Source organism: Charadrius vociferus, unplaced genomic scaffold (assembly GCF_000708025.1).
Source record: "Charadrius vociferus isolate BGI_N301 unplaced genomic scaffold, ASM70802v2 scaffold436, whole genome shotgun sequence".
NCBI lineage: Eukaryota > Metazoa > Chordata > Aves > Charadriiformes > Charadriidae > Charadrius > Charadrius vociferus.
The window spans coordinates 3,814,445-3,835,029 of NW_009649187.1; the positions used below are offsets into that span (position 1 = coordinate 3,814,445).

Below are 20,585 nucleotides of genomic sequence, written 5' to 3' on the forward strand. Positions count from 1 at the left end.
AATTAAACTAAACGTCAATGTTAACCATTAGTCAGCTGTCAATTTTCAATATTTAACTCTAAATTAAATAAGTTAACTTTTAATTTAACTATGGGTTTAAAGGGCGAAAATAGGCATCAGTGCAAGCAGGTGAGGATCCCGGCCAGCCCATGGTTCTTGTTGTGAGTACATCCTCCATACCTGCTGCCCTGCTGGGGAGCTCCGCAACGAGGAACCCATCAGGCAGCGACTGAGAAGAGCAACAGTTTACGTAAACAGCCTTTTAATGACACCAGTACATACGGAAATGCAGATTGTCTTCTGACTCAGTAAGCACACAGATTTACTTTCGCATTCTCCAGAAGTGTCATTCTCAACTCAACAACCATGTTTTTGGCTTTGGGAAGACGTGATAGTTTTTCATATGAAAGCTAATTTTTAAGTATATTCTTTTCCACAAAACAATTCATGGTTGCTTAAGGAACAGGATTGTGACTAGCATGACAGGATGATCTAGAAAACAATCCATTTAACTCCAGTAATAACCTAAGCAACATTTCAGTGGAAAGTGTGTTTCACACTTTTGCAACTCAAAATTACTTAATATTTAAGAGAAACATGTAAACTGGGCAAGCTAAGTCAGAAAACTTGTGACTTCTATTTATCAATTCCTTCTGTAAGGCAGCTGTGTGACTTAAGAGTACACATTTAGGTTCTTCTATCTAACATCTCTTAACTGGCCCATATAAAGTCTTGGGGGGGAAAAAAAAAAAAAAAAGACAAATTTCAAGCCATGCTTTCTACAAAACTTCAGCAGTTAATTTAAGGTTGCTCCCCTCACCCTCTGACTTCTAAATTAGGGGAAAAATAGCCAACCACGGAGGCCATTTGAAGGAATGTACATCCTCTCATGCACACTAATGATCCAAACAGAAATAAAACCCACAGCCTTGCAAAAAAGATCTATCCTCATCCCTTTGAGCTGGTTTCTTTCACTGTCAACACTGATACGAGTTATTCTTCTCAGCTTTTATAAATGACAGCAAAATCAACTCTGCACACAGCAGCTATCATTTACACACAACCCGAAGTCATTTGCCGTAATGGCATGCAGTTGCCAGGGAAGTTTGCAGACTATACTAAGAATCCTGAAAAGCCCCAGTTGTGGCAGTAACCTGGGGAGCCATGCCTCACATCACCAGGAGACAGCTAACCAAGCCTCAAGCGGCACGGCATCTCATGGGCCCTACTGGAGGACTAATCAATAGAGGGTTTAAAATACCTTCAGCAAACAGTGGCCTCTGGGCCCTGTGCCTGCCTGAGGTGGAAACACCAAGTGAGCTGAACTCACCACAGTGACAGCGGATCAATGAAAGGCAGCAGAACCGGGGCTGCTACAACAGAATTTCAGGAATGGCATCTTAGTGTGGTTTCCTGAAGGACACTGGCCGTTTCATCCAGCAGATGCAATGTACTAGATCGCGTGTTTCCCTCAAATGCTGTATCCTTCCCTTATTTTCTTGTAGAAGAGGAGAAGTATTTTCTTGTATTGAGAGAAGGGCCACAGAGCGAGTATAAAGAGGAGGGATATGTATGCAAGCAGAGGGACCAAGTAAACAGATTTCCTTGGGATTCGTCATGGACCTCAAAGAGTCTATGATGCTTCACGACAATACTCTCCACATTCTTGCCTCAAGTGTATCACTGAATTTTTCTTCAGCAATATGAAGAACTTAGCGCGACAGGTTTAAAGTAGTCTGGTTTTAATAAAAAGTACTGCCACAGTAGGTAGTTCTAGCTTGTTCGTTCCTCAGTAGCCTTTAAGTTCCATACATCCTGAAAGGCTATACGGAACATAGTTATTTAAATGTTACACTTAGGACACGCATTTACTGATGAATTACAATTTACACGCTCGTCAAGAATAAAGTCATGTGAAGGTGTATCAAGGTACATACCATATATTAAGAAAATATATTTCCAGTTCTTCCTGGATGGAACTTAATTTATCAAGCAAGTTATTTAGATTTTTAAACAAACAAGGCCCTCAATTTCTTCTCCTATTAAATGCAAACATTTCTAATGGGTTGAGCTGAATAAACAAATTGGTGTATCCAGAATCTGCATTTTGGTCACAAGGCTAATTTATAAAGTTTCTACAGCTTGAAAAAAACATTAACATGTAAAATGTGGTGTGCCAAACAAAAAATAAAGCTATGCCAAAGAAAGACTATATTTGCTGACCGTTTTCTTTGTATCCCATCCCTAGGATGACCTCTGGTGCTCTGTAGTAACGAGTCACTACATAAGGCGTCATCATAAAACTAGTTCCTGCAGTTCTGGCCAGTCCAAAGTCAAGAATCTTCAAAGTGCAGTCTGACTTTACTACTATATTACTGGGCTTTAAATCCTTTAAAAAGAAACATCATATATGACTGCTAAGACAAGCACAAAGTACTCTGCAGTTCACATTTTTAAAAGATAATACTGCCAACATTAAACCCCACATATACAACTAGGTTACTGCTATAACTGCAGTTTCTTTTCCCCTTGCGTTAATTCATGTGCATTCAGCAGACTACAGAATTAACTCCCTTACTGTCCTTGTAGATTTATATAGCAATTAAAGAAGGAAAATACAACCAGCGGTACAAGATATGTTAGCAATGTCTGAAATACATTGAGGTTAGTAAGAAATGTTAGCTCTGAGGAAAGGTCTAGAAACTGCTCACTGGAACAACAGTTATTACTACAATGCAGAACACAAGTAACATGACAATTGCTGAAATCATTTGATGCAATAATCATCTCGATACAAGAATTATTAAAATCATAACATGAATGTAAAAAGTAAAAGGTTTCTTTGCTAGCTGAGGCTGCATTACCTCTTTTGAACCAATGCAGATGTTTCTCTGAAGAGGAAGGAAATCCCCATTTTCACACAGATTTCGTTTCCCATTTAGGATTTGGTTTTATACGAATTTTAGCAACCAAACCCAAAAGTGCATCATTGAAAAACTGCCAGAAATTAACACAATCATTAAATTAGAGTGGAAAATGCCCTGATACAGCTTCAGATCATCTTAGTTAGAAATGTGGTAACTGTGTTCTCTTCACTTGAACCCTAAAACCACATTGACAAAAATGGCTTTACAACATCTATTTATACGGACATTACTCAGGCATACTCGGTCATTATCTCAGGAGGATCTTACACACATCTGAATGTCACAGAGCAAATATTACAAGCAGAATAACTTCAGAATAACTTTGCCATCATGAAATCATTCATAGCACACAGGCCAGCATAGATAAGGCTTAGATCCTTTCTGCCTACACTCTAAGATTAATGAGAGGAAAACCCGAGATGTGGCAGAGGACTCCAGCATTTGAGCTGCAGGCATTTGATAAGCAGCCCTATCTTTCTCTGTTTCATAAAGACTTAAAAGTAGCTATCTGCAAGATATATGTAGTTTTCATTTGTACTTGTACAGCTTTCGGCAAACTCCTCAGAAAGCTAAGAAAGCTGCATTAAAGACAGAGAGGAAACCACAAAAAAAGAGTTCCAGAACAATAGAATTTTAATGGGTAATTAAAACTCTTGCATACTTACATATTCACACATGCACTTCCAAATCACACACACAAAGACTCTGCAGACAACTTTGGCTTAAAAGATTCTCAAATGCCATGAATGAATTTGAGTATTATAAGGCATTCCAGCTATTTAATATGCATGTTTCAGATTCTGCTACAATCCTGTTTATTATTAGCTTGATTTCTGCACATTTCTATTATTTGGAGGATGTTCACTGCAGAATCCCAGGTACATGCTCATAGTATTAACTATACTCATCTTCCCCAAAGCTGCAGGATTAACTCTCAAAATGTTAAGAGCGCTTCCCTTTGCGAGAGAAAAATCACTATGAGGACAAAACGCAAAGGCGGACGGAGTACTGTCCATCCTTAATTTCTGAACATCATGTAGTTGTCATGAAGCCCAGGAACATGTTGTAATTCGGAATACAGAACTGTCCTTCAAAATGATGGAGGCGAGAGTTGACTTACACTGCATGCAGAACCAATGCCTCTTATGTTTTAAATAAATAAGGACTCAAAAGCTCCAATAAGAGTGATCAAGTTAGTTAGGCTGTATAAATATATCCAGAACCTATAGCAGAAGATATCTCACCTAATCGTAAAAATGTAAAATGTCAGTGCCAAAAAATCAGAGATTACTCACGGCCGTCTCCCCATTAACCAGATGGGGAGAGAGGGGCATCTCTGGAGGGTAATTCATGGCTTCTATGGTCTTTTCTCTTTCTAAAGAAAGCTTTGTGTGAAGGGCTTCCATAATTAGGCACCTTTGTTAAGTGCTCAAAATCAGTCAGAATAAAGTGTTTCAGAGCCTCCATGCAAGACTAATGAGACATTTTGTGTCCTTCAGCAAGTCAGTGAGGCACAACTCTGAAACGCTGATCACTCATCCTCCTTGGATTGCAAAATATAAATGAACACGTACTTCTACGCTTGCTGGAAACTCCATCTCTGCAAAATGTTTTGAACACAGTAACGTTAATTTGCCAACATCTGTTAAAGCTGCAGTAAAGCTACAGTCAAATCTTTACCAAGATCAAATCTCTATCCACTGATGTGGCAGCTAAGTATGCCCCCTACAACTTCTAGGTGAAATTGTCTGAAACTCTGTGTGTTTGACCTCTGCCTTGTCCCATGCCTCTAGTTTACTATGAAAAACACATTTATTTCTATGGCAGTTAGTATCCAGTGCTACAGGCAAATATCCAGATCACTGCAATTTCAGTCATTCAGCAAGCTTTGAAAAAGTTACTGAGATGCTGAGATTATCACAGCTGTGTTAGAAGCTGAAGAACCCTGTTAAAATCCATGTGAAACCACCAACACCAAAGAAAGCTTAAAGCTTTAGAGGACACTAAAGTACACTATGTTCACAGCCGGAGTGCTCCATGGGCAGCCACAGTAGCGCAGACTGTTTAAGGAGTAACTAGTTTCAACAAAGTAATTAGCTTTAGACATTAAGCACAGTGGTGCTGAAAGCTGAGAAGAGCGGCATAAAGAGTTGCTACTGCGGCCACACAGTCCATATGAAATATGTCCCTTTTGAAGCATGCCCGCCTTGTCTTCTGTGGTTTTGTTTAACTTATTCCACAGAGAAAGAGGATTTTGATACTTTACACCTTGAAGTATAAAGCGCACACAGCAGGTAAGTAATGCAAACGTTTTGCCTGAACATACTTAACCTTCTAACAAAGTCTGAGAAGAAGCTGTCAGCTGAAAATCTGCCATGAAGACAGGCTAGTGAAACGTATCTGCCCATGTCCTTCAAAAGCATTCATGCATACATATGTTACTATTTACATAGCAATTGTATCTATCCATAGTCTCTTCAGAATGGGTTATCCCTGAACTTCGTATTACTGCACAACATGAAGCACTACCAAGACTTCACACATACTTAGAGAGGCAGGAATTCTATCCTCAAAGCTGTCTTCACTCCTGCCCAACAATTACCTGAGAAGTTACTTCTTTTCTATAAATGTATGAACGCTTACATTTATCCCGGACTTCTACAAGCTCAATGGTTTGATGCCCGCTTTATAGGATTGCAAAGCACCCTTGAAGCAAGTGAAGTTCTACAAGCTCCCTCCTACCTGCGCCAAGATCCACAGAAAGAGACACTCTTACATTACCTACTCGAGTATGTCCATACAATATGCAGTTTTCCAAAAATAAAAAAGACCTAGGAAAACCCACAGCATTAAACTGGCATACTTAAGTACTGAAGAGACCAGAAAATGTGAAGCTGCGTACAAAACCGTAATTTCAATCCCACAGGCATACGCATTAGAAGACAAAGGGCTGCATAATATCAGTCATATGCAATATAACACCACAACTGTGGCAAGTGAAGTAACCGAGTTTGGCTTAGCATTCCCAATAATGCAAGCAGCCCACTGACCTATCTCATTGCAAACCAAGAAGCACAGGGTGCAACGCCTGATTGCAGGCAATGCTTCTGCCTACCTTCCTTCACCCGTCTCTTTTAAACACAGCAGTTCAGGGCAAATTGCACGCAAGAAGGAAGCCTTCACCTTCCCTCCCTGAGCTCCTCACCGGAACAAGGCAGCTGGTGAGCAGTAGAGCCAGCTGAGCAAAAGGAAGCAGCGTTTGGCAATTCAAACCGTATTCTCTATCTAGTCAAACAATGGCTCCGGTTCCCTTGAGGGAAAAACAGCAGACCGAATGGGAGTGTCAGGCTGCCAGGTCCAGCTTGCAGGACATTCAACACCCCGGTCGCTATGAGGTGGACTACTGACCTGGACAAGCATCCTAACATAGTAATTCCTTTGGTAGCACCCAGAATTGGCAGTCGTGATTTGCTTTGCTGTGTACATCATCCATGAGGAAGATTATGTAGCAATGACCAGAAGTACCACACATGAAATCAGTTTAATTACATCTGCATCATTTCAGAAATGAAAATTTTTAAAACTCTCTAAAAAAAATACAATTAAAAATGTAGCACTGTAGAAATACAAGCTTACAATTTCCCAAAATAGCAGAGATTATATCTGAAAAGTTATAACCAGACAAATCTCAAGCAATCTTTACACTACATACAAATATCTCTGAGATGATCAACTTGAACAGGCAACCTTAAATTCAGAATCCCTTGACTGGACTGCAACACACACACACGCCACTTGTAGTAGTAGTGAGTTTTGCCTGCGGGCAGTCTGAGTGAATGCTTTGTGACACACAGGTGTATGAAAGTCCCACTTACAGGTCTTTATCATCATCTGTTTATCTGGAGACTTCAGGTATTTATTCATTACTCCAATAGTGAAAGAGCAGAAATAAAATGGGCAGTTCTTTCAGAAGATGGGATTTCAGGTTTGGTTACCAAAACAATAACGGCAGAGACGCTTTCAGATATTCTTTCCTGCCATGACTACTAAAATAGAACACTATAGAATTACAGGAGGTAATGTAACTCACTGCAAAAAACTTCATTTGCTCTGTGCAGATTATCATCAAATCATTCAAACATACAAAAGCTTTGGTCCAGAATTACAGTGGTAAAAGGTAAGCGTGATGATTTCTTTTCAGCTTTCTCTGTCTGCCTACGGGACAGGCTATGGATCACCCTTTGTGCTCCTATTTCTGAAATTTTTCTATCTTCTAAATACTCAAGGCAAAACAAGGTGCAATGCAAAATATACAGTTAAGTTCACTTACCCTATGTATAATTCCAGCTGAATGAAGATGTTTGATACCACACAGCATTTGATAAAGAAGATAGGACATTCGTTCATGGTCTAGCTCCATCTGAATCACTTGGCAGAGATTTGCATCCATAAGCTCCATCACTATGTAGCTTATGAAGAAAAAAAATTAATAATAATCAGATAACACTGCCATTTTATTGTATTCTTCCCTTGTTCATCTTTCTGCATTGAATATTTTCTAAATTAATTCTCAGCTTTAGTTCAAATCAGACTTACACGTCTTGAAATTCTTCCAAGGATTTCTGTGGTGTGAACACATTCAGTAGGCCGATTATCTGTAGGAAGGGGGAGAGAAAGTATAATCGAACCATAACAATAGCGAAGTTGCAAAGTCAACATTTCAAAACCACTATTCTGATGCAAACCTCTGGTACACATTGAAGGTCAAGGTGCTCAGTGGGTCAACCAGACCTACCATGCTGTAATAGATGCTAATGATTTTAGGAGTATCTTTCCTCCACAACTCACGTAATCTAAAGACACCCTGTGTGCATTAACAAGACGATATTCAAGGCTTAAAACTTAAGGAAGTTAGTCAGTCTTGCCCTGCCTCCTACTTTCAAGTTGAAGAGAGCTGGTATGATTTTTATTGCATATGAGAAAAAATAAAATTAAAAACTGACAAAGACTACCTAAGAGATACCACCTTGCCATTGACAGAGGTGAAGCAACAACTCTACCCAAAGAGACAAACAGATTCTTGGAGCTGCTTTAGGATGTTTCCCAATTGCTAAGAATAGATGGGATGTGCAGAAACAGGTCGAGCTACTACTCAAGGGTCAGGTAGACTTGCAATAGCTTATCATCATATAAATTACGCTAGGTAAAATTTTCTTCAGAGAATCCACACATAAACCACCTCTGTCTTAGAAAAAATAACAAAATTTTCCCAAGTAGCTCAAAGACAGAGTAAGTCTTCTGTGACTCTGCTTCCCTGGCAGCCAGAAGGAATTTTATCTTGCCGAATGGGGACTAAGAGGGAACTTGAGGAAGACTGTACACATCTGTCTTTGAAGGAAGACAATGGCCAATACCAGCCTTCTATAGTTCAACTATAATGAATTCATCACTTATTCTCTCCCCATTTCTATGATCTGGTCTACTCCACAGCTTCTTAAGCATCAGACGGTTCCTGTTGTCACAACACAAGATTCCTAACTCATTCATGCACTAGGAAAAAAAAAACCACTATTACAGCCTTCTTTCTAGCAGCAGCAACAGAAACAAAGATGCACTTAGCACTCATGGTATTTTTATTTGCCAGCTGCCTGTAAGTGCAGTAACATAACACTTACTCCCTTTCTGAGTTTGAAGGGGGTATTTAAAGATCGGGCAGGTATTAAAACTAGTCAATGATAGCTCTTCTGAAAGTTCCTTCTGTACTTATCATGGAGATACAACCATGCAATGAAAGTCTCTACAGAGGATGCCATCCTCTGCAGTCACTTTTAAGACTTTTACAAGAATAACCATCTAGTTAAGACTTAAACATTTAAAGCAGGACACTGCACTCACATTTTTGTGATTAACACACTTCATAAGAACAAGCTCTCTGTAGGCTCTTTTAGCGTGGGTTTGGTTCTGAAACGGTCGGCTTAACTTCTTGATTGCAACATTTCGTTCAAGGATGGCATCATAAGCTGCACTGTAATTAAAAATAATGTTATTACATCTCAGTGTCAAGGTCCTTTAAGCTGTGGCAGTTGCTACCTTTTTCAGATACCTTGTATCATGTCTGCAGATAAAGCAAATTTCCAGTATTATTCAGCTTTAGGGAGTGTAATAGCAAAGTGCTCTTGTATGCTGAGCAATTCAGAATTTAGAAATGTTTCCCAGCTTCATAGTATTAACACATGACAATCTCCACAAAATAACGCAGGATCTCTGCTTCCTAAAATATCTTACTAATATTGAGTTCTTGCCACTCATTGGCACTTAAGAACAGACCGTCTAAAAAGATCCAAAACACTCCAAAGATAAAAAGCACATCAATTTTATGTAAAATCTTCACACTGAAAGGAAGGGAGGAGGAGGAGGGAGGAAAAGTAGGTTATATAAAGGTCCCGTGCTTTCACTTAAGCAGTTGCTTAATATCCTCATGACAATGAGAGCATCGATGTCAAGATAAAACAAAAAAAAAATGTTAGGAAAGCTTCAACATCTTGATGTCACTGGCTTTTACTTGGTAAAAAGAAAGAATAACATTTTTTTTGCAGACTAATGCCAAGATTGTCATATGATTCAGTGACACAGGCTGTTTAACTGATGAAGACTGTTACTGGGGACAACTCCCATACGTATCACATTTCCATGACGGGAAGGCACGGATTTCGTTTCCTGTAGGAGGCAATACGACAGCTGATTACCAAGCAGACTCGGGAAATATTTATCGGTTACTTAAAAAGCCTCAGCAGGGAAAATACTGTTTTCTTGTCTCTTACGAAGAATGGAACTCAAACCTAACGAAGAACATCTGCCAGTAAATGGTGAGCGTCTACTAAATCCAACTAGCTACTTTTAAAAGCATGTTGTCTATATAGGATCTAGGCTTAAATTCTTTATTACTTCATCAAAACCTCTTGTCACTATCAAAGAAAGAAAAAATGGGAACAACATATACTGGTAACTTTCTTCAGTTTACATTTTCCACTGTCTGCAATTTCCCCCACCTACCCCCAAGATATGGAATATTTTATGAAAGAGCAGCATAGAGGTGGCCAGGAAGGACTGCCAACATGGGACTCCTGTACCAGTATTTGAACTTCTGCATCCCCAGTACACAACAGTAGCCTTAGAGTGTGTTTCAGGATTAGATATGGTTGAGCCTTCAGGCCATCTACTTAATATTCCTCCAAATCAAGTTGGATCAGCTTTTAAAAAAAAACCAAAACAAAACAACAAAACCCCCAACCCAAATCACAAGATTTATACCTCGTCTCCTCCAGACGTGGGCAAGATTTAACCACTTGAGCACTCCAGTACTTCCCAGAGTAATCAGGGCAGTTTAACTAAAAAGACTGCAATTACCACTAGCAGCAATTACAGAACCACACGAGAGTAATTACACAGGCAGGTTCTGGATCCCAGCTCTAGGAAGGGCAGCAAATTTGGAAAACAGGCAGTAACATATGACTGGGAATCAGAAGGACAGTAATAACATCTAAAGCTTTTGCTGGCCTTTCTGTAGCAACGAAATCTAGTCAAACAACTGTCTGTGTCCTCATTATATTACCACACATGTAAATAAAATTCAGATCAGTTTTTCTGCTGCTGCTACTTACAGACCAAACAATCTCAAAGCCAGAAGTTACCCCTTCAAAAATAACTCCTTCTAGATTACTGGCCTTCAAGTTTTAAGCGCACTGTTTTAGTATTAACCCAGGTAAAACACAAATACAAATTAAAAACCCACCTGTACCACACATTCTTTAAACACTGACCAAGACAAGATCAAGGTAGTAAAGAGGTTATGGGGAAAACTGTTCAAGATTATGTTTTTCCCTACTTTTCTCTTCCTTGATGTTTCTTTTGTATTTTTGTGTCCCTGGTTAGCATCTTAAGAATTACAATAAATTGGAAAATCTGCAAGTTTCTGTGCTATCTACATCTTTCTCTTGAACATTCAAAAAACTTGCAAGAAGCTTAAACCAAAACTCATCTTTGGGGCAATGTCATTGCACAGGACCCAGTGCCTAAAAGCAGCTAGTTGCCACCAATCTTAAATAAATCAAACACTCTTCAGTCCACACAGCAGATCTCTTATTCAAAGAATTATATTGTCAAGTCATATTTTCCTAAACTGCATCAGGTATTTATATATCACAATGACAGTCAGCATCTCAAATGCTCACTAACCAGTATCAGGGACTACTTAGATTATGAAACCAAGCGAAACAGACTCCTAACAAAGCATATCAAGTAAAAGCATTTACATGCAGCAAATATTATATAGAGTATTTCTGGCTTTTGTTTCACTGTGAGCAGTGTGTCTTAGGATTAGATTAGTTTCTTTATCCAGGTTTTTTTCCTCCCCATTAATTTATGGGACTCAGCACAGCTGGCTGAATGTGCACAGAAGGGCATCAGTTTGGGAGCAGGAAAGGACATAGGACAAAAAGCAACAGCCCTTGCTGGGGAAAAATGGCCAACAATTACTATTGCTGTTTTGCACACAAAAGGTAGTTCTCCACACGCCTACACAGTAACATACAACAGTTAAAGGACTCAGAAAATTCTACAAAGGAACCTAAAAGTACATTTAAAATTCTAAAGAAACCTTACCATACTATCCCTTGTGCTCCTGATCCTATTGGTTTTAAGTTTTGATACCGTTTCAATACAGTGAAAGTAGAGTCTCCAATTTCAACACTGTAGAAATTGTTGTCCCGCTTGCTTCTGCTCATGACGGCAACTTATTAGATCACTTCATCCAAATTTTGCTTCTGGCCTGTAAAGAAATAAAATTTGAAAAACTAAGATTTAACAACTGTAATCTGATAAAAGGCAAAATTCTTTATAATACGTGGAATAAACCTTCCAAATAAGTCCCATATGCAAATGTATGTTATTGTTGATGTCTGCAGGAATGAGAAGGCACGTGCCTGAAATATTTTATTTTTAGGGATGTTCCTAAGATAGGATTCTAGAAGGACAAAAATAATAGACAAACAAAAGTGAATCGATTGTAGCAAAAATCTTAGATGGCAACAGAAGATCAAAAGGGAGGAAGGTACGTGTCATCCAGAGAGCTGCGAGACTGCGAAAGCTGCCGGACACTCTCCAGAGGTCCATTCTAACCTAAATTGTTGCATGACTCTGTAAATACAAGAGTGACAAAGCATCAACAAGTCTTCCAGATGTTGCAATCATCAAAATACTCTTGGTCACGACTGCCAGGAATACCTGTCCCTGATGTGGGAACGCGTACAGTCAGTCTAGGCCAGAAATGGAAAACTGGCCTTGCCAGAGATCTCGCACACTAGCTCCTATGAATAAAAATAACAATCAGAGAAACAGAGAATAAGAGTAAGAAAAAAAAGGATGTGGTCCACCAAAACGCCCTCATATTAAAAAACAGAAAGGCAACATCTCAGTACACATGTCCACAGGAGAAAAAAAGAAAACCGCACGGTGGCTTTTACTGTATTATTTCCGGTTTCTGTGCTGTTAACAGTGCACTTTTAATTTTCTCTTACATGGGCTTTGGGTGTAGCTGTAAGAGATATCTAATAGTGCAAATTCCTGTTTGACCAGGAGAAGAAATTTCTTCAAGAGCAACAACGTGCTGTCTTCCTTTGTTACTAACTTCAGGAACATTTTCCCATATTATTCATAGCTTCTGTACGGCATGGCACTATACATTTGTTAAATTTTAAACAAGCTTTGAAAACACAGACAGTGCAAATGTGGCCTTCAGAATAATCACAAATGTTGTACAAGTAGAATTCTTTTAAGAATCTGTAAACTTACCAAATTCCACTTTCAGCAAGCTAACCTGCACTCATTTCAGCTACACAGGTGCAATAAAAAGCACTCTAAGAAAGTTCTAAAAAGGACAGTTTTAACTATTTGGTATGTTATAAATTAAAAATGCATGACCTTAATTAGCATTTATCTCAAAAGAAATGTCTGTTATACAAGTCCCTTTTCCGAAATACTGCCAAAAAAATGAGTCTGTGTCACAAAGACTGAACTAAATACCAAAGGCACTTGTATCAGTATATTAGCAGTATTGTTAAAGGCTTCCTTCTCCAGTTGATATGGGAGGAATAATTGGACAAGAACTGTTGCCTAGCACAAGAAAAACTGTATACAAGCTGAGGATCCAGACTGTAAATGGTAGCTCTGTGGGGTGGAGGTAGGCTTACTGGTGGGAGCCAAAAAGCATAATTTCTTAGCAATACATGACAGCATTCCCAGGGTCTTTTTTCCCTATCCCTTTTATCACTACATCTTTGGACTCTGCCTATTTCTCAACGCTTTCTTCGCAGATGTACTCAAAGTTTTGGAATAAAGATGCCCAACAAACACATAATGACAAAAACTCACCCTGAATTAGGAGAAAGAAAATTTGTTGTGGAAGGCATGAAATCAGCCGAAAATCAGAAAACAAAGAATGAAGACAATAATTCACACAAATTTACATCTGTTCATTGTCAGCTGAGAAAAAAAAAGCAAACACACTATTGAGCATATCCACTAAAACTGTATTAAGACGTAGGGACATTGAGCAATGTAGGATTAGCCAGAACAGCTTAGTAGATAGAGCTCTGCTGTTTGGTATCAGTATCAAGATAATGAAAGTTTAATACTTCACTTCGGATAATTCCTCGGAAACAAATGCAGGAAGGACTGCTCCCCTCCATCCAAGGTTTTCAGATGAATGTTGACACCTTCCCATTTAAAGGTCAGTATTTTGAATAGCCAAAGTCAAGTGTTTAATTGAATTTTCTTTCAATTTGGTGAGCTTGTAGGATCAAAGGGTGAAACAATGCAAGTATAGTTTAAGAAAAGGATCTTGAGAAACAGTATTCTCTTAGAAAAGAATTCCTTTTTATTAACAGATTTTACAAGTGTACTATAAATGGTATGATTACCAAGGAAATTTTATTGCCTTAAAGCTTTATCATTTGCTACATGTTCAATACCAAAAAATGTGCTTGGCAACATGTACTGGGAAACTTGTATTTACTAACCATTTTATAATTCGTAATAGCATTTATCATATAGCAGCATATAAAAGAAATCCTCGCTTATTTTTGCTAAGGTAAAAAAAAAAAAGAATTCTGTGTTTAATCTTTCCATTATAAAGCTTTCACTCCTTTCTGAATACATTAGCTTTGCAGTCACCTAAGTACTGCCAATAACCAATTAGTCTACCCCTCTCTGCTACATAGATAAATGAAAGAAAGAAAGAAACCATTTGTACACTAAGTCTAGGCTTCATAATTGAAAAGCCCACACTCTGGACTATTACAGTAGCTATGCTGATGCTAAAATCAAGTTTGTGACAAGGCTTAGTATGTAAATTCTCTCTTTCACTTTAGTGAGCGACTGTATCGTGGATAGCAGAGATCACCAGGACATGTTACGCTCTCATGGTCCATCCTCTGCATGTGTCTCCCAAAGCAAAGCCACCAGGGAACATTGGGAATCTACTCACTGGTCAGAGAGAGAAAGCACAAAGGATCGTTTTGCCTATACATGAGCGTTGGTGCCAAAATATTTGGCTGATAGAAAGCTTCACTCAGGACTACAATATGCAGGAGGCCAGCCCGCCACCAGCCCACCGTCTCACTCATTCCAGGCTGTCTCCCCTTCTTCAACAATCTTTAGTTTTACCACATCCATTCTCTGCTGTGCATGAGGAACAGAAAGCTACCCCTCTCAAAGAGCTCTGTCCTCACCTTTCTTTCCATACCCATGGAGAAAACCAGGCTTATTTAAAGAAGATACATCTAACTAGGCTTTCACGAGCCTCAGAGCAAGGATGGGATGGTTTTGCTCCCCAAGCTTGAAATCAGTTAGAGCCAAAGTTTCTTTTCATTGGACTGACTAAACAGAGAAAGGAAACATCTATAACATCTTCAACAATCAAAAAATATTTACATTCATGTGCTGGTTTTAGCTGGGGTAGAGTTGATTTTCTTCACAGGAGTTAGTATGGGGCTATGTTTTGCATTTGTGCTGGGAACAGTGTTGATAATACAGGGATGGTTCCCCATCCCACCAGGGGTGGGGCGAGCAAGTGGCCGTGTGGTGCTTAGTTGCCAGCTGGGCCACAACAATTCAAAAATTCAAATATTTTAAGTCTATTTAAGTAGTTACTCAAAAATTTTTAGAAGAGGAACTATTACGACACAGATTCCCAAAGCAAAAGATGGTAGATAAAATGTCCTGAATTGTGATGAAGTTTAAGAGTTACAGTTAGAAAATTTAAAGAAATTATTGCATTCCTATCTTATTTCCACACAAATTACAAACGCCTGCTGTCAATCGTTTAAGTATAATTGGTTACTCAAAAAAGAATGAGCTAAGTGTTTGAGGGACATGATTCAGTGACAGTCAGATATAATTAAATGTGCCTCTACCCTGTTGAAAAATTCACCAACTCATGTCAGTCATGACACTTAGAACTTAAAATAATAAAAAACAAAAAAAACCCCAAACAAACAAAAAACCCAATTAGTAAAGAATAAAGAAATAAAATGGAAAAAACCCCGTAACGTTCTATAAAAGCACTATCAGATTATGGTTTAAAAGGCTTTCCCTGCTACTGGACCCTGTAAAATGTTGTTAAAAAACATGCCATACATTGCATCTGGATAATACTCAAGAGCCTGTATCCTTCACTGTATCATTCTACTGACAGTTGAAAAACCTCCGTCTTCTGGTTGTCAGTGTATCTATCTAACTCTTTACCAAAAAGTTTCAGTGCATGTTTCTTCCTTAGTCATGGAACTTGTTAAGTCAGTCTTCCTTACAAGAGATGTTCTTATAAAAGTTGTGGGTATTCTGTAAGAGATCTGATCTACCTGGACCATGCCTCAAACACTCCCCTGCTACCTAGCCCCACACATCACTAGCCTTGCAAGACTGGGAAGATAGGTTTTGCAGTGCAAAGATTGCTTTTGCAGGAACTATTTACAGGTGAAAGTGAGTAAAAACAAACAGCCCTGCTCTTGAATACAGCTTACTTTCAGTAAGTTTCAGGGATGGGACGGCTTTCTGAAAAAAAAAAAAAAAATTTTTAAAGAATATTTGCAACCTGTTGTAGGTGACCCTGCTCTGGCGGGGGGGTTGGACTAGATGACCTCCAGAGGTCCCTTCCAACCCTGATCGTTCTGTGATTTTGTGAAGAACTCCTGAGAAACTTCAAGTCAGGGTGTAATGCACAAGAAAAAGCAGTCAAAACACAGAAGGAAAACAAATACTCAGATACAACTGGGAAGTTTTTGTATTTCAATATACATTTGCATACAGCAGCTCTGGAGCACCACTCCAAATTTAAGGTTGTATCCTTGAAAGACTAATAGATGTAGTGTCTTCTACCCCAATCTGCACAGAAAAAGAAAAAAAAGAGTCTACTTTGGATATTCTTGTCTACCATTACTCAGAGTATTGACAGTCAGCAGTTCAAACCATGAGAAAGATACCAAACAGGTTAGCTGAACACATACATTAGTCTGTTGCCCAACTGAGTTAGAAACAAGCCTGAAAAATGCTCATGTAGCTAAACATATGCTCGAGCAAATGCAACCAGAATCGCTGTGGTTGGTTCCTTTCCCATTATCCATGAGGTTTGTTCCCGTAAGCATCACGAGATCGAAGTGTCTTTCTTCAGAGAAAGAATTCAAAGCACCCAGACCAATAGATAGGATAGAAAAATGGTATCAATTAAACCATGATAGTGAGAGGGAAGATCGAATAAATGAGGAAGGAGGGAGAGGTATACTGGAATGAGAAAGGAGGAGTATCTCCACTTTCACCTAAATTATCATTCCTTTTGCTGCAGCCCCATGAGCTGTTCATCAAAAATTATCAGCCTTTACTGTGTTAGCAAGAGGTATAGTCTCTCTCTTCATTTTAAATGCATGCTCTTCTAGCATAAAATTGACTTACTCAGCTTGAGAAGAAATGGTCAATTCTCAGAAAACTTCTTGCTCATTTTGTATGGCGAGCTACTGTGGGATGTAAATAAGCCACTTGGACGTAATGCACTCAGATCAGCCCAGCCGACAAAGGTCTCAGAACATACATAGAGCTTTCCCCTCGCCTCCAACCCTCCTCCAGCATTTCATCCAGCCATCACAGCTTCCTCAGCCTGAACCAGCCCTGACATCCATCTCCTCTGCACCCCTCACCTCAAAGTCGCTTATAATTACACAGTTTTGTCCATCAACCATGGAAAGCATAAGCCGCTTATTTTATAAGCAAGTTTACTTCCACTCAATGCTTTGCTTCCACTCAGCTCAGAACTCGCTGTGTGCCCTGTCTCTTCACCTTTCAGAAAAACATCCTCAGAAGTGCCTGGTACTGCCCAGCTCCGTAAATACAGCTCCCAGAAGAAAGCCAAAGACTTCATTTTTTCCTATCTGCTAACTTACTGGTGACTAGTCTTATGAAGTCTAGCTTCAAAGATCCACAACACCAAAAGTCTTAGTCTTTAAATATTAAACTAAGTCTAAATTCAGAAACTGTCAGACTTTCAAGATTCTTACACAATGTATGCCTGCAATGTTTTTCATTAAAACATGATTAAGCTATATCAGATAAACTCGCCTGCCTGAAATTTGACATTTTGTTCCATTTTCAAGCAATTTTGCAGAAGCACATATAGGAAGAAAGGCAGGATGCAGATTCCAGATTTCTATTATTAATGAGGAAACTAATAATACATTTGTCCCATTAACTGCCAACTTGCCAGAACGCTGTCAGCAGAGGAAGAACCCTGTAGAACACTTCAATTTGCTCGCACATATCAACTATTGTGCTTTTCCTTGAAAATCCCTTGCCTAAGCAAATTCCAATATATGGCAACCTTTTAGTGGTAGCCCACAATAACGCAAATAAGGATAGTCCGAAACTGAACGCTCAGATAGTATGGTGTGGTTTTGCTTATTAACTTGCTAATTCTTCGGATTGACATAAGTAGTATTTACCCAAGGAAGCACAACAAAAATGTTGGAAATGGAAATAACACTATACCCACAGAGTGAAAGTCCCCTCAGGGACGTGCAAGGCTGTGCATACGTCTTTGATTCCACTAAAAGCAACCAGAATGCAATAGTCCTGCAGGAGACTTCAGATCATCAACAATTTCCACTCATCACTTCTTTTATACAGCCTGATAAAGTTTAAGTTGTAAAAGCACAAACATGGACGCATTGAACTTGTAGATCCTTGAAAAGACAAGTAGCATGTATGTATGAAAGTAACTACTATGGCTAACCTTAAGAAGTATGAACATCTATAAAAATGTTTCATTGACACCCCATTCTCCTCATCAAGTGAACATACTGACAAGGAAGACTGACCACATTTCTTCACCTAGCTTTAAAACAAGCATATTTAAAATAACAGTAAGATTTTACAATAAAACAAACCATTTATAGCAATGTTTGTATACAAATATGCAGATATCTGCCATTTATTGTTTAAAGAAAGGCATGTATGTACCTAAGCCTTTCTGTTCTATACAAACTTCCTGACTTCAAGATATCTGGAAGATAACATAATGCTGCATTTTAATACTAATATCAAACTTTGTCCCTCATACAGAAAGCATTCAATTCATTAATCGAGATAAAGGACAATGTATGGACAGCATACATTCAAATATTTTTCCATTACAGCCTAAATATACTGGACAAACAGAGGATTTGGGGATAGAAAGGTGGGGTGGGAAAGAGAAGAGCTAGTCCTTTGCTCACACAGCTTCCACTTCAAAAATCCTACTGCAGGCGCATCAAAAAACCTTAGAAATGGCCAGAGGGACTTAAGACATAGATAAAACAAAAAACTAGCAATGTAAAATTATATAAACAGGCAATGTAAAATTATATAAACAATAGGAATATATTTGGTAAACTCGCCTTTGCAGAGTGTGTAAATCAATTTCATTAGAAGGCAGAGAGAGATGACTTGACGCTTATTCCAGACCCCATTTTATTTAATGCTTTTTACACCTATGATCTATACCACTGGACAGTGCTATAAAGGGGCCTTCAAAGTAGCAGAGCTTCAACTCTAAACAGCACACTCCCAAACTGTAAATGAACTTACTGTGCTCAAACTGGAGCTGGCACCAGTGTGGCTCAGCAGAGGTTTACGGCTATGTGGAGCTTGTGGTACAGACACAGCTATCAGACCTGTACCCACTGCGGCACTACGGCTGGATTTGGGCAACCTCATGTTCTGCTTTTGAGATCAATCCCATCTGCCCCAGGACTCCAAGAAGTTTAGCTGAAACAGTAGGCAATTACAAGAACTTGCCCAGCTTACACGGGCCCTAAGTGTCACACGCCTGAGTTAACCACAGCAAGTTTATGGATCCACAATTAGAATTTAATTGGAAAACCGTGTGCTTTCAACTAGACATCTGAGTATTTATCTTCAGCACAGCACTACCATCAAATAATATTTTCTTGGCTATCACACCTGCTAGCCTTCACATCAACTAGAATACCAAGTCTGCTTTTTAAATCAGAAATCACTTTAAAAACAACACATAATTATGCATAATGTTACGTCTCTCGCGCAGTGACCTGAATGCATGCATTGCAGGCATACAGAGGAACAGAAACAGGACAGGTTTTCTGGAAAAAAGGATCTCTCAGTTTACATAAAAGCACAAAATATTTTATGACCTCTTCTGCACTTTTCCCTCACTAGAGATAGTAACAATTAACAGGAAAGCTTCAAAGGTTGCATTGCAAACTGACACAAAGCATATATTTGAGAGAAGCATCCTCCTTTCAGACAAAGAAATAGAACTCAAGAGATAATTTTCCCACTAGGGACATGGAAATAGAATTGGCTAGAATACTGCCAGCTCAAAGCGTGGAGAAACATATGCTCTGTACAGCTAAGTCTCTAAGACTGCTCGTTAATTGCTGTTTTATACCTTTGCTAGAGAACAAAAAATTAAAATCCAGGATTCATCCCATGCTATAGCACACAATACCTTACCCCCTAAGTATCCTTTTATATAAGAAACTATACGTATTCAGCTTGTTCCTGCTGCAGTGAAGAAGTACAGCTGAGAAGATATTTTCATACCCTAATACCTTGAAATGTAATAAAATACAAGAGATGAGAAAAATCATAGAGGAGGGAACAACCATCATTAGTTACAAGTTTTGCGTGGAATCAGACTTGGTTTTCATGTTCATGGTTTCTAATGCAATCCTTTCCCGAGACCAAGCACAAACGGGCTCAGTTTTAGAAGAAAATTGGGATGCTAAGGCAGCAAACAGTCTTTGGGACACCGTGTCTTAGGTACAACACCAATACCAACTAAGACAGATCCGCCTACACATGCCGAGGACTGGGGGCTCCTGGGCAAAACTGTTTACAATTAAGGAAGGAGATTACTACAGTAGCTGCTCAGAAGCAGGGTGACAAAAGATGAAGATCATGACAGTCAATGCAGATGCAGAAATGGAAAAAGGCAATTTTAAAATAAAGCAATTGCATATGTTAATTAACACATTAATTAGGAATATAATCAGCATTATAATGGCATAAGCTACATATCAATGATGATTCAATAACTCC

General features: G+C 38.9%; 1 protein-coding gene across 5 annotated transcripts in view; it reads right to left on the reverse strand.

Moving 5' to 3' along the window:
• MAPK8 (mitogen-activated protein kinase 8) overlaps nt 1-11,755 on the reverse strand; it is a 22,584-nt gene extending 10,829 nt beyond the window's left edge. For 4 of the 5 annotated variants that reach the window (XM_009888717.1, XM_009888714.1, XM_009888716.1 and 1 more), the window contains exons 1-5: nt 11,589-11,753; nt 8,823-8,952; nt 7,524-7,582; nt 7,258-7,396; nt 2,224-2,389 (exon numbers count right to left, since the gene is read on the reverse strand). In XM_009888717.1, coding sequence (XP_009887019.1) covers nt 2,224-2,389; nt 7,258-7,396; nt 7,524-7,582; nt 8,823-8,952; nt 11,589-11,710 — 616 coding nt within the window. In that variant the 5' untranslated portion in view covers nt 11,711-11,753. Of the gene's footprint in view, nt 1-2,223; nt 2,390-7,257; nt 7,397-7,523; nt 7,583-8,822; nt 8,953-11,588 lie in introns of all 5 variants that reach the window. The other variant, XM_009888718.1, reaches the window with a different exon arrangement.
• Between the last annotated feature and the right edge of the window lie 8,830 nt (nt 11,756-20,585).